This window comes from Salvelinus namaycush, chromosome 2, assembly GCF_016432855.1.
Source record: "Salvelinus namaycush isolate Seneca chromosome 2, SaNama_1.0, whole genome shotgun sequence".
NCBI lineage: Eukaryota > Metazoa > Chordata > Actinopteri > Salmoniformes > Salmonidae > Salvelinus > Salvelinus namaycush.
Genome location: NC_052308.1, coordinates 60,381,898 through 60,395,536, shown reverse-complemented (window position 1 = coordinate 60,395,536; position 13,639 = coordinate 60,381,898). Strand labels below are relative to the sequence as shown.

Here is a 13,639-nt window from a genome sequence, read left to right as displayed (position 1 = left end):
CTGGTCAAAAGCAATGCACTGAATAGGGTGCCATTTGGGACTACCCCCGCGGGGGGAGGCGAGAGGGAGAAGACTGTTGATTGGTGTCAGCGGGCTAGGGGCAGGGGAGGAAGAGAGGGGGATAGAGGGAGGGAGAGGAGCACAGAAGGGGGGTTTTAATGTTGTTGGGTCTGGCTGGGAGAGAAAAAGAAAAGGAGAATTCAGGCTTGGTTGGAAGCTGGAATCCCCCTCTTCTTTCCCTCGTTCTCTCCCTCCTTCCTCCACTCCCTCCCTCGCTCTCAAGATGACCGGTGATAGTTTTCAAACACTCGCTACAGAGGTGGCAACTGTCCCAGACAAACACAGAGCGGGCGTGTTTGACTGCCAACGCCTACAGGGAGCTTCCTCCTCAATTAGCTGAGTCATGTCTCCATTGACCCCCATACAAAACAAGGGTCATCAAAATAATTACATATACAACTCATTCCTATGATCAAAACTCAAACTTTATAGAAACCAACCTTGATTCAAACAACTGACACATTTAAACAACTTGAAGATGTGAGGTAACTGTTAGATTTGTTGAAGGTAGAATACAATCCACCCTCATAGAAAGGTTAGCTCCGTTACTGGGTCTCCTCCCGTTCCCGTTTCCCTTGACGACGCCTTAATGAGGTCGTCACCTCCTGGCCGGAGTGACGCGGGAGACCGCCCTACGAACGGAACCTCCCTGGATGGGGTTAAGCATGGGACTGACCCCCCCCCCCCCCCCAACCCCTGAACTATAACCCCCTCGACTTCCCACCCCGTGACTCGGATCTCACCGACTGGTCTTGGGAAAACAAATACCTTTTTCTCTCAGTCTTCACCACAAAACAAAAATGACAGTGTGAGACAGCAGAGAAACAGAATTTAAAAAAATGTATTATTATTATTATTATTATTTTTATTTATTTTTTAAATCTCCAGCGTAGTAGATCAGCTGCGCTTTGGGACAATAAAGGGACAATAAAGTTATTCTTATCCCATCTTGCTTTCTACTCCAATTTCACTCTCATAAGGATGAAACATTCAGTGGAACCAGACCCTAGACACTACAAGAGACTTACACACACGTGTGTGTGTGTGTGTGTGTTTGTGTATACGCAAGTACACGCATGTGTGTGTGTCATGCAACTCACCTTTTTCGCAGTTGACACCAGAGTAGCCGTCAGGACAGGCACAGTGGTACTTGTCAGGTCCAGTGTTGCTGCAGGTCCCCATGTTCAGACAGGGCTGGAGCGTACCACAAGTGTTCAGGTCTGGAAGACAGGGAGGGAAAAGTGTGAGTGTGCGTTGGTGAGAGCACCAGTTATCAGCTGCATATCTACAAACCAGGGGGGGTATACTACAAAGCAGGATCAATGAGTTAACTTACTAACTTGCCCAAATAAATAAATAAATATATTTCTTTAAGATAAGCTAGAAATTGGCATGTTGTGATTGAAACAACCAAAAACATAAGTTTAGCTTTCTTAATGAACCAGAAAATCAGTAGGCCTATTTCTGGTTGTTTACAAAGTTAGCTGGCCAACTCAATGATCACGCTTTGTAGTATACCTCTCTGGTGTGCGTTTGCTTTTCTTGCACGTGTATGCTTACCTTTGTCGCAGAGCTGGCCGCCAAAGTTTGTTTCACAGAGGCACTGCCACGGTTCCACGCAGGTTCCGTGCACACAGCCCGGGTGAGGGATGCACTTGTCACAGTACTCGCCCTGCCAGCCGTACAGACACCTGCAGGACACACGCGCACACACTCGATAAGTACTCAATGCCCGGGACGACCGATCTTAACAAAAAAATACATATATTCAGTTCTCAACACTATCCCGCTTAAAAACAGAGACAATGTATCACAATCTTTTAACACACACAGGAATGGGTTGGGCAGGGCTAAGGCTGCTCCTTGAGTAAGTAAAAATTATTGTCTGGACAGTGAACTAGCAGGGGTAAGCTTCTCAATGAGTCATAACAGAGCGAATCAAATATACACACACACCCCCACCCCTTATAATTCATCCCTGGTATCCATGCCCAGCCCACCCTTGCTTGAGGTAATGGATAATTATCCCAGCTACCCAATATATACCTCCTACCTAATTCAAGCCTTCTGAAAGGCTTGAATAAGAGCTGCTAAATCTAGCAAAAATGGAGGACATGTGAAACCCTCGAAATTACCCATTTCACTCCAGCCTTCCTGAAGAATCAGATGTGTGTTCAAGTTCAGTTAAAGCCCTAGAAGCTTCTCCAGAATCTCCACAACATGCTAATGTCTCCTAGTGCCGCTTGCGATCGTTTCTTGGCTGCGAGACTAAAAGGCTCACGCGACATCAAAGCGTGGCGGCTGAAGAAAGGTGAAAGAGGGTGGGAGCGGGGAAACAGACAGGTGAAAGAAAGAGAAAAAAAATCCTTTGAATTTGACAGAGGTCTTCGAGACCAGATTCCACCGCCGCCATTAAGCTCTCACCACTCTGGGGGGCCCCCGGCAGACGTGCGCAAAGGGGGTCGAGAGGGGTCGCGATAATCTCCAACCACCCCACATACACTCCCTTCCCAAAACACGCAAAGGTTCGGGCCCTTCACAGCTCTGGATAATGGGAGGGGGATTCATTGGGTTGTGTTTATTAGGGCACGCAATGTAAAACTTTTTAAAACAGTCACTTCCTGCTTTAGTCTGTTTTCTTCTGTTTGGTGCCTAACGAACACATCACGATCAAGGGTTGTGACTTTGATTGCCACATATAGCATCGTGTAGAACGTATAGTGTTATCTAACGAAGACACTGCCAAAAATTACTTCTCCATTGAGTCCGGTGCCAATCCAAAGTGTGCAGAACGCATGTTGTTGGGAATTCCCCCCACCAATGGTGTTATTTCCATGTGGTACAAGGATGTTGCTGTGACAACAAGTCTGGCACTTTCCAGTGAGCGTTTTACTAACTTAGGTTTGCTGAAAAAAATGTTTAAAAAAATAGGTGCTTACTTGCAATCTCCGGGCAATTTACAGGAACCATGTTCAGTGCTGCAGCCTTGCCTGCAAATAGCTGAGAGAGAGAAAGAAAATGAGGGAGGAAGTAAAGGAGAAAGAGAGAGAGAAAGTCCAAGTGGGGTGACAGTGAGAGTCAGCAAGAAATTCACAGGGGGGGAAAAAAGTAAGAGTGACGAGAGAGAGAGAGAGAGAGAGAGAGAGAGAGAAAACACAAAGAGTCAGCATGATGATGTCAGACAGCTCCCCCTCCCCTATCTCATCTCCAAACTCGTGGGAATGTCCTAAGCTCCAACCGGGGCAGTAATCCTACAAAATCCAAGACTTATCCCAGAGCTCTGCCATCGCTCCCCGCGAGGATACTAGGGCCTAGGGGGTGCGCTGGTGCGTTGCAAACAGCCCAAATTCCAAACGGCAACGCTAACTATTTGTACAAGCCTGCCGGGCCGGCCGTGGCCAAAATCTGCTGCGTTAAGACAATATGCCCTGGTGTCAATGGGTGAAGAAGCCAGCTTGACCCCACCCCTAAATGATATCATTTAGTCTAGTGTTCATTCTCTCTCTGGTCAGATTCACCTCAACACAATTGCAGTCCATTGTCACTTTAGCTAGTTTTGGACTTCCCTTCCTTGCCTTAATGATGGCATCCTAACAGAAAGGCACTAAAGCACAACTTGCCCTTAAAAAGGCCCACTGTTATTTATAGAACATTTTGATCATTTAAATTATATATTCCAATTGATTCTTGATGAATGTCACTTATCAATGCCTTTTGAGCTTTGTTCAACTGTATGACCTCGTGGGGGGAAAAAATGACCTTAGCGTTTGGCTTCACGTTCCTGTAAAATTACAGACAACTACTTTGGTTAAACCCCACTCTTACCAGTGCTGCATTCTAGTCCGGACCACCCTTCGAGGCAGGTCTTGTTGCCGTTGTGGTCGCAGTTGTAGTGGCCAAAAAAGTCGTCGCGCGGACGGCAGAACTTGTTGCAGCCGAAACCGTAGTAATGCTCATCGCAGCTGACCCGGATCTGGTACTCGAACTGGCCCACCGGCCCGTTGTGCTTCAGGCTCTGCCACTGGCGGCTGGGGTTGATCATGCCCGACTGAACGGCCTTCTCGATCATCTCGCCTCCCCCACCTGATGGAGGGAAATGGATTAGGGAGAGAGAGAGAGAGGAGTCAGAGGGACTGGTAGGAAACACATGGGCATAAGGGTGAGGGACGGCAAAGACATAAACGCAGTCATACAGACAGACACAATATATACACAGAAGTCAACACATGAGGATGCCCATTCAGCAAGACCAAGCGTCTTGCTCTGGGACATTTCTCAGTCTTTCCTAGTACAGGGTCTCCAAATATCAGTGGGTAAATGCCCAAACATGAATTGCCATCCAAATCTACTGCTGCCAACAGACATAAGAAGTGATGCACCCTTCTGTCCCTGCCCACGTCGCCACCCTCTGCTACTCTTGCACCCAAACAAACTCGACCTCACCGGGGTCAGCGCGCGAGGGAGAGAGGACGCCATCCCTACCATACCAGCGCAGCTATGTCACACTGTGTTAGGGCAGTCGCTGCCTCCTAATCCCCTTTTCCACGAAGAAATCCTCTGGTGTTCCAGAAATACAGAAAGGCAGTAATGCAAACCAAAGCAATTTTTTAATATAATTTTTAAAATAAAATGTCCAAAATAGTCTGGCCACTTAAATTCCGTTCAGCCTCTGCGAGCTTTGACATGGGGGCACGAAAACGAACAGAAACGTAAGCTTCGGGTTTGTTTACTCCTCTTTTCTTGGAGGGAAAGCTGCTTCGTTACGGCAGTGTTAGTTGTAGTGGCGGGCCGTAGTAGTAATATTCCAGGCCGTTCTAGAATCCTGAGCTCCAATGTGGTATTTCGCCGGTGGAGTGCAAAGTGTGGTCGGGGTGAGGTGACACCCTCTCACTACCTGAGGCCCGGAATAGTTTGACGGCGAGGGGGTTGTGGTTTGGCGAAATAATGGACAAAATTAACCCAGGGTCCTCAAACCAAATATATATATTAAAAAAACAACGACCTGGAAGCCAACTGTGACCCACCATATCAAACAGGAAATTCCTAGACGGTTGACGGTGTGAGAAATAGAGCTAACGTAGCATATTTTTTAAATATAGCCAACCTCAAGAAAACCGTACCGGACCATCCTGGAGATTTGACCAAACATTTAAACCTCTCAGTTTCGTGGTGAATACTGCTCGGGGCAATGAGTCAAGTCGGCAACGACATGATAGTTACCTCGGTAACTTGTAATTTAAGCTTACGTAAGCACAATTTAGAGACGCCAACTCTAGACTAAGGTTAGCCGTAGCAGTGTATTTGGCTAGCATTAACATCACAACTGTGATAGGCTTTTAATGAGTCTGCTTATTGGAGGGCTAACTGGCCACGTGCCCAGGGCACTTAGCTTGTTGACGCTGAGTGAGACGGTCAATATTTGGCCTGTCCTCGTTTGGCCCTCTTCCTTGGCAGACGTTTTCATTGATCTAGCTGTCTTGTTGTGTGTGCTTGTCGGTGGGAGGGCTTTCGAAAAATAAAGTCTTCAACCTCACACTAACCTTTTCGCATTTGGCCTTTATTGGCCCGAATGCGATGCTTAGTTTCATGCTCGATGTAGACTTGGCTGTGGTGGAACAACTGCCCTCCCCTCCTTCTGGGCCAAAGCACACCTGGACAGGGGTCAGCGTACCCTGGGGCCGAATTAACACGGGAACTATAATGGTTCCCTGAGGGATGCCAAATGCAACACAGCCATAACTCCCACTGACTGCCTAACGGTCGGGCTGAAAACAAACAACGCTTAAATCTGTAGTGTGATCTCCCTCCATCTCCTCCTCACTCACTCCCTTACCAGTCTATACTACCGTCACTGTTTTCTGAATGAGACTATTGCGTACCATTACAATTGAGAGCCATATCGATAGTAAGGGAGTTCGAGAGACAGATGGAATGACTCATGCTTGATAGTTATGCCTGATAGTTCGGCCCAATGTTGGTCAGTAATGCCAACCAATGGCTTTTCAAATGAGGGGGGGGGGTGCACCTGCAATCAGTCATAAAGCCTTTAAAAACATTTTTATAAGCACAAGTATAATTTCCCTGCCCCATAAATGTCCCTTACCAATATATTAAGCCCCCCGCCCAACACACACACATCTGCCCCTTTACACACACGCAAGTAACCGCATTACAGGTTCCTTATTTTTGTCCTGGGACCACCACTTCCAGGTCACGGGGTCGTGTTGCTTTTGTAATGCGAAACCAAATGGAGCAGAGAGAGTGAGAGATGTAACATAATGGTGGGGGGATAATACTCACTGCCCGTAGAAGAGGCGTTGTTGAAGTCCAAGGCCTCCACGATCAATGTATAGGACCTCTGGAGAGAGATAAGATTGATAAGATAGAGAGAGGTGTCAGGTCAAACAAGTCACAGCTGCGTTAACTCCTTCACCACTGGCTGATACAAGTTTACTTTTAGATTCCTTTCTGCATAGTTCCTGCTAACAGAGTTGGCTGTAGGCTACTTCTTATTTAGCCTGCTGTTTGAATGGACATAGCATATTAGCAGAAATATAAACAGTTGGGGGAGAGAAAGTCCCATTTGAGGTAATAACTGTTCTTAGATCTGGTATAACATTAATGCAGTGTGTACCTTTATCAATACAAAACATTTTTTTATAGGCACACAGTCACAGGGAACAGTGTAAATACAGACAAACTCCTTCCCATTCGTGAACGCACACACACACACACACACACACGAGAGCCGCAAGTGAGTGGGTATGGTGGCGTTTAACTCAGTCTGTCCATTGGCCGTTCTCCATATGTTGCAGATTAGAGAGAGCGCGGCTACCCCCCCCCCCCCCCCCCCGAGGCGCCAGCAGCCCTCTGATCCGGTCGGGCTAAGCCACTCTCCCTTACAGCAACCCACCCCAAAACTAACCCACCGCTTTCCTACCCCCTCCCCGGATAGGGATAGAGAATCCAAGGGTGGCGATAAAGAGCGCAAACCGCTGGCATTGTTTAAAAACATCCTGGGTTCCTTTCCTTTATTTTTCCCCTTCCAGTGCACCGTGAGTAGTTGTGTGGAGTGACTTGAGGGCGCTGTAATAGTTAGAATAGAATGGAGATCTCGGCTGTGTGTGTGTGTGTGTGTAAAAAGGCCATTTCAGTGTGTGTATGCACATCGTGGAGACGGGGGGGGGGGGGGGGGTCCATTATTTCGGCACCTCTTTGAAACTCTTTGTCTCTCTTAAGGCCCCCATCGCTCTCACCGGTATCGGATAACGGACAGCGGAGAGCCGTGGAGGGCTGGGCCGAGGGAGGATTGTGTGTGCCAGAGTGTGTGTATGCGTGCCTTCATTCATTTGAGACTGTTGTGTACAGTATCATGAGTTTTCATCTGGGTGCAAAAATATATTGATTTGTGTGTGTGCGCGCGCGCAAATAAGTGTGTGTGCGTGCCTGAACGCAAGTGTGCCTGCCCATACTTGGCTCCGGTCAGAGTGCATGGGCCTCTCTCCACTCACGACACTCACTTGCCAACATTCACACGAGCACTCCTTGTAGCACTTGTCAATGAAGCTCCAAAAATATGATGGGGGAGGAAAGAGTGGTGGTGGAAACAGGGTGATGGGAGGGGGTTGGGGCGGTCGGGGTAGACAGCGCTCGCTCGTCCTTTCCCTCCCTCTCCCTTGGAGGCATGCCCGGCCTCTTGTGTGGGGCTTATGGCCTTGCCACTTTGTCCCATTTAAACAAACACGACGCTGGTTCGCTGGCACACGTAGCCATGCACAGCCTAGCAGCGGCTGCAGCTAGCTACATTGTTCCACTGGATCCCTGATCGCTATCTTATATGGATGTCAGTCTAATTACTGGTTATCACTCACAGGAAATCCAGATGATATCAAGATTTGGGGAAAACCACACAGCAGCTCCAACTGTGTGCAGCCATTTTGCATATCATGACTCATGATCATAACCATTGAAATGGAGAAGGGCTAAAACAGTGGTAGCCAAGTCAACTCAAGTTTCTTTAACTATCCAAAGCTTGGGAATTTCACTTGGCTAGCTTCATAATTTAAAAGCACTGTCCTTAAATAAAAAACAACTCCCCTCAAAACTGTCCTTTCCTCACAAATAGCAAAGAAAAAGAATTTCAAACCATTTCCACCTCCCAAACCCATTCGGTTAGTACATGCCACCTTTCGACGGTGCCAAAGTAACGTTTACCAAAACGGTAAATAGCAGCCAGGTAAAAAAAACAAAGCACACCATCCCTTCTTTCCCCAGACTAGTGATGCCTCTCCAAACATTGTCCCACTTTCTCCCCTACGTCACTCCATTCTTGCTGCAATTTGATTGAGTATTTTTGGAACGGTGCCTAACTTCTCTGTACCCAGTTTTGGTTGAGGACAGAGGCAGGGCCCAGCGCTTTCACTAGGCTGAGATAAGTGTGGGAAAATAGTTCAAAAGCAAGTGAAACAAGCAGACAAGCCTGGGCACGTCCAGGGAGGGAGTCGGCAGGTTGAGTAAGTGCCTGTGTTTTGCAGAGCGGTAGGAGTAGGGCTCACGCAATGGTGGCCTGATTGGTCTCTACCTATAAAAGGGAAACTGATGAGGCTATTCTTTTTGGGGGAAGAAAGGATAAAATCATAGTTGCCCCACATTGAATGAAACCACATTGGTGGATAAAAAAAATAAAAAAAATCATGCTTTATTCACCACCAGACACCGTTTATCAAAGGTCAACTGATATGGGGCCAGTGTCACACACAGGTTAAGACTAGTCTTGGACTAAAAAGCATTCAACAGAAATTCTCCATTGAAATTGTTTTTTTGGTCCAGGACTAGTCTTAAATCGGTGTCTAGGAAACCAGACCATAGTGTTTTGACATTTACTAGCTTTCAATGCTTCTGAAACCTAAAATATCCCGTATACATGTTGGGTCAAAATGTCCTGTCACTAAAAATAAACTTCTATCTGGACGTGTTGTGCTGAATGTGCACAGATGAAATACGGAGAAGACACAAGCAGGCTGTTCTGATTACCCTCACCTCATAAGTCACTGTGTGCTTATCAGTTCTGTACTGTCGGACCTCTCTCTGTTCATCCACCTTTTCATCTCTCCCTCTTTATTACGCATTCCCCCCTGCCTCTCCTGAACACACACCCCACACATACACCCCCCACGGTAGATGAGGCTTTTACGACAGTAAGGGAGAGAGGGATGGAGAGAAGGATGGAGAGAAACAGAAAAAGAGATAGGGGAAACAGAGGCAGACCTGTCTTTTCTCTCTCCAATCCATAGAACCAGAGAGCAGTGAGACTAAGAATAATCACTGAGAAGTGAGAGTGAAAACTAAATGAACAGAAAAAAATCCAAGCATCAACTGTTGTCACTCTGGCTGAACTCTAGCCCGCTGTTTGACCGTGGGTGGGTGGGTGGTGGTGAGGGGGCCTATGTCCATGTCCCATCAGAGTCAACTATCCCCACTGGCCTCTATCCTTTTGGCTCTGGGGACTGCTGGCTGGCGGGTGGTGGAATAATAGGCCTACCGGCATTACGCGAGTAAGGCGACCGATGGGCAATAGGGGCCGAACTTCAAAATAATGGCAACTTCAGCACAACGGTTTAGTCTGGGAGCCCCGAACGAACCGCGGCACTGCTGAGTCTACTGCTGCATCCTGTTGCTTCCCCCCAGCCACATTATTCCCGTCCTGGCCTCCCATTATCTCCCATAATCCTCGCTGCCAGCCCGGCCGGGCCCAGGCTATTGTTTAGCCCCCCCGCACCCCCGTTAACATAAGCTGTCACTGCTTCTGTCTGGCTAGGGCCGTCGAGCCAGGGGCCGAGAGAGAGAGAGTAGAGAGCTCCTCTCTCCAAGCTCTAAAAAGAAAGAGGGGAACAGTGGCCTGTGTCACATGCAAGAGTAAAAAAAAAAAAAAAAGAAAAAAAAGAGGGGGAATGAAAGTTCAACAACCGCAAGTGAGATGTTGTTGGCGATACTTTTGGCCACGGCAAGAGGTTGCCATTCGAGGGCCCAATAAACAGACTGACGCACATAGTGAGGTTGTTTTGGTTCGCCCGTGCCAATTTGGGGTCGGGGTTGTGGACGTATAAAACAGACCCAGGGCCACTCTAGCCTAGCCCAAAACGTCTAGCCAAGTCTGGGGTGTATTCTTCAATAGGAACCAACAGAAGCAAACTGACCAAATTGGGGAGGGACCTATCTAAAGTCATCCAATAAGAAACACATTTTTGATGCAACGCATTTTCCGTTGTTAAATGTTTTGCTACAGTGTGCACCAATAAATACGCCCCTGCTTCTTCGAAGTAAGGGGACGGTGACTGCTTCATTTAACACGCCAGTTACTATAGGGTGGCAGGGTTAAAAGATGGAATGTCTTGGGTCCAGTCAAGCGCAACCGCTCAGGCCCAGGTTGACAAAGGGCGGTGGGGGAACAAGAGGCCTTTATACTGCCTGTGTTAAGGTCAGGGGCGAGGATACACGGCCAAACCTTTGTGACTTAAGCAATGTCGACTGCCCCTAGACAGTAGTGGCATAGATGCTGGCTGACTGTCCAGTTCATGGAATATTCAAGAATCTCAAAAGTGTCCACACGAGTGCCCTGTGCCACCAACTAAACAGAACAAGATGTTGACATAGTTCCAAAAGCCCCTTATTTCTAGGAATATCCTCTTTGCAATCCACCTAGAATTTTAAAACCACAAAAAATAATATACAAATCCAACACTGCCCTTCAACACACATCATTATTCATCCATTAGGTTTAGCCATGGAGAACACTGTAGGCAAAGGGTCTGGAGGGAAAAAAAAGCTGGCTCCATCAACTATGCCCCCCTTGCAGGTGCACTCCTCCCTCTCTCTTGCTCCCAGTTCCATTTCTCCCAGTGGGAGGCCTCGTTACCTAGCAACTCCCTCAAACATCCAATTACTTCATCCCATTGATGACCTGGCACCTCTTCATTGAATGCTGATGAGTTAAAAGTGTACAATTCATACAAAACAGGGGTTATTGTATGACAACAAATTAAAGTGTGAAAAAATGCCAATTCCTCATTCAATCTTTCATTACATTTCCCCCTGAGCTTGTCTTTGTGGTAATTCTGGGCGAACAAGCTTGAGTAATTAAACATGTTTCCAAATTGCTAGGTAGAAATTGGATGGAAAAGGAGGTATGCAATAGGACAATGGCTTCTTAGCTAGGTCTTTTCATAGTGATATTGGAGCATGCCTAGAAAACCATTTGGGGGCCACATCATTGTGTCCAAAACATATTTTGATGCTGCCAGGGCAACTTATCTGCATTGAAATATTGTCAGTCCACTTTAATTGTCATGTTCTTAGGTCAACTATAGCCTAATCCTTGAAAACAATTGCTGTGTACAACTAGCCTACCTCATTCAAGCTTTTTCCTCTCAATTCTCAAAACGACAGTATAATCTCACACAGCCACAGAAAGAAATGAGCTCAAAACATGGTCAAAATGGATGGCTCAAGTCATGAAAAATGTGGCATGATAAAAAAAAAAACGTGCACACACACGAGAACGGTCAACCAGAGGAATGCGTAGAGTTCATTGAGTGAATTCTCTGCTTCCTGAGAGCGCATTGTGTGTAAACGCCGTGGCTAGATAACCCAGCTGTTTTATTGCCTATTCTTGCAGAAGCCATTGTTTGACGCTCGGCGACTGGCCGCGCTCTTTAGGAAAAGACAGTGTGGAATGAATCTCGTTTGGCAGCGCGTCACTGGTAAAATGATGCGACCCTACAGTTCTTCATAAATGATTAAACCTCTTTGGGAATTGCCCATTTTGGTTTAGAATTTAGGACTATTCCCAAGAACTGGCGCATAAACACTAGTGATGAGTATTCAGACAGCGCAAATTTATGGACGACCTCACCTTGACATATTCTCTGCCAATCCGATTGAACTATAATATACTGTATTTGTAAGAATAATGTAACCCCCCCAAAAAACGTTACTCTCTTGTCGTGGCCCATGCACTTGCATTGTGTAGCCTGCTAGCCTCAAATGACATGCTGACATTGACATATCCAAAAGTTACTTATTTGCCCATCGTTTTTGTTGCGTATTCCTGTCCATTAATCTAAATTGGACTTGGCTGAGCCAAAATGTTTCTCAACAAACTCGCGCGCCCGAGAGGAAGAACATGTTACATAAACATAACTACGCAATCAACTCACCGGCCAAGCGAAGCTGAAAGGTAATACAATCCTCGACTTGTCACTCCTCATGCTCCGCAAAGAAAAAGTATTCCCTCCGACCACGGGTGTAGAAGCCGTCCCGAAACTGCATGGGCCCGCCGAAGAGACCTTCAACTGGTACTCCTTTAGACACACTTTAAAATAGGTATCACACTCGTCCCTCGTGCATTTGCGATCTGCGGCATTCCGAGATCCATCGCAGCACACGCCAGTCTGCAGTTCGCCATTCACGTTCTGCATCGATACAATTTGCAATTCAAAGTGTCCAGATGCCATAGCCACCTGTTTTGGAAAAAAAGAGCGACACGACTTTGTTATTTCAATGGGTCTTGCCTTTTGATACCTTCATTTCAAACTGTCAACCAACATTTATGCAATCTTGAACGTTTCCAACTGTAGAAGTAGCTAACTGCAACACATCTTATGAAACTAAAGTAGGTACCTAATGTTTAAGTTATCAAGCTAATATCGACAATAGCTAATTGTGTGATTTGTAGTCACTAACTTGCAACAAACTATTGCAAAGAAATCCCCATACTGTTAATTTACAGAGGCACGCGTTACTGGTTTTTATTTTGGAATATCAAATTGATGGCGACATGAAAACATGCTCAAGTTTTCCAGTGCATCCTCCTAAAGCCACAACAAGTTCTTGAAAATGTGCATGTTGAAAACTGTACAATTAGAGCATTACTGTATGGACAAAAGGTAAGAAGTCGGCTTGAATATCCACGTACCTTAATCCACATGCATTGCAAGAAGACATGAATAGAAAAGGCAACACAGATTGAACTCAGTCTCAAAATCATGCCTTCTGTTTGATAGTGTCGTTTGCTGCGAAACTAAAAGTCCGGCCGACCTACGGCTCTATATACTCCTCCGATTTGAACATGCACGACTGGAGAACACCTTTTCAAAAGAGCATAGATTTCCACTGCAAAATGGCCGGCCCCCTTGTCTCACTCTTTTGTCCTTTCGACTATTGTTCTTTTTCTTTATATATTTCTGATCGCCTCTGATACAACAATACCCACGAGCTAAGGAAGCGACGTCTGTGTCCGAATGACTGTCCCAGACTTTACAGCAAGTTCAGGGGAAGAGGGGGCGGGGGCAATACATGAGTCGCTGTTTAATATTCCTAAATGGGAGAGGCCCTGAGATCGAAGCCACACCCAATGTTTAATATGCATGTCTGTCGTGTATTTACTCCACAATCAACTGCGCAAGTGCCATCAAACAAGGATGCTACTTTCAAATAAGTCCATAGAGCACACAGAAAAGTATTTAGCATTTGGTTCGTAGTTATACATTGAGATGAACCCTCGTGCAGTGGGCCTATTGAT

General features: G+C 46.5%; 1 protein-coding gene across 2 annotated transcripts in view; it reads right to left on the bottom strand.

Moving 5' to 3' along the window:
* The window catches only part of LOC120065249 (protein jagged-1b-like), a 30,002-nt gene extending 16,644 nt beyond the window's left edge, over positions 1-13,358 (bottom strand). For both annotated transcript variants that reach the window (XM_039016078.1, XM_039016087.1), the window contains exons 1-7: positions 13,034-13,358; positions 12,276-12,578; positions 6,361-6,418; positions 3,886-4,143; positions 3,000-3,060; positions 1,621-1,751; positions 1,161-1,280 (exon numbers count right to left, since the gene is read on the bottom strand). In XM_039016078.1, coding sequence (XP_038872006.1) covers positions 1,161-1,280; positions 1,621-1,751; positions 3,000-3,060; positions 3,886-4,143; positions 6,361-6,418; positions 12,276-12,578; positions 13,034-13,105 — 1,003 coding nt within the window. In that variant the 5' untranslated portion in view covers positions 13,106-13,358. The remainder of the gene's footprint in view (positions 1-1,160; positions 1,281-1,620; positions 1,752-2,999; positions 3,061-3,885; positions 4,144-6,360; positions 6,419-12,275; positions 12,579-13,033) is intronic.
* Between the last annotated feature and the right edge of the window lie 281 nt (positions 13,359-13,639).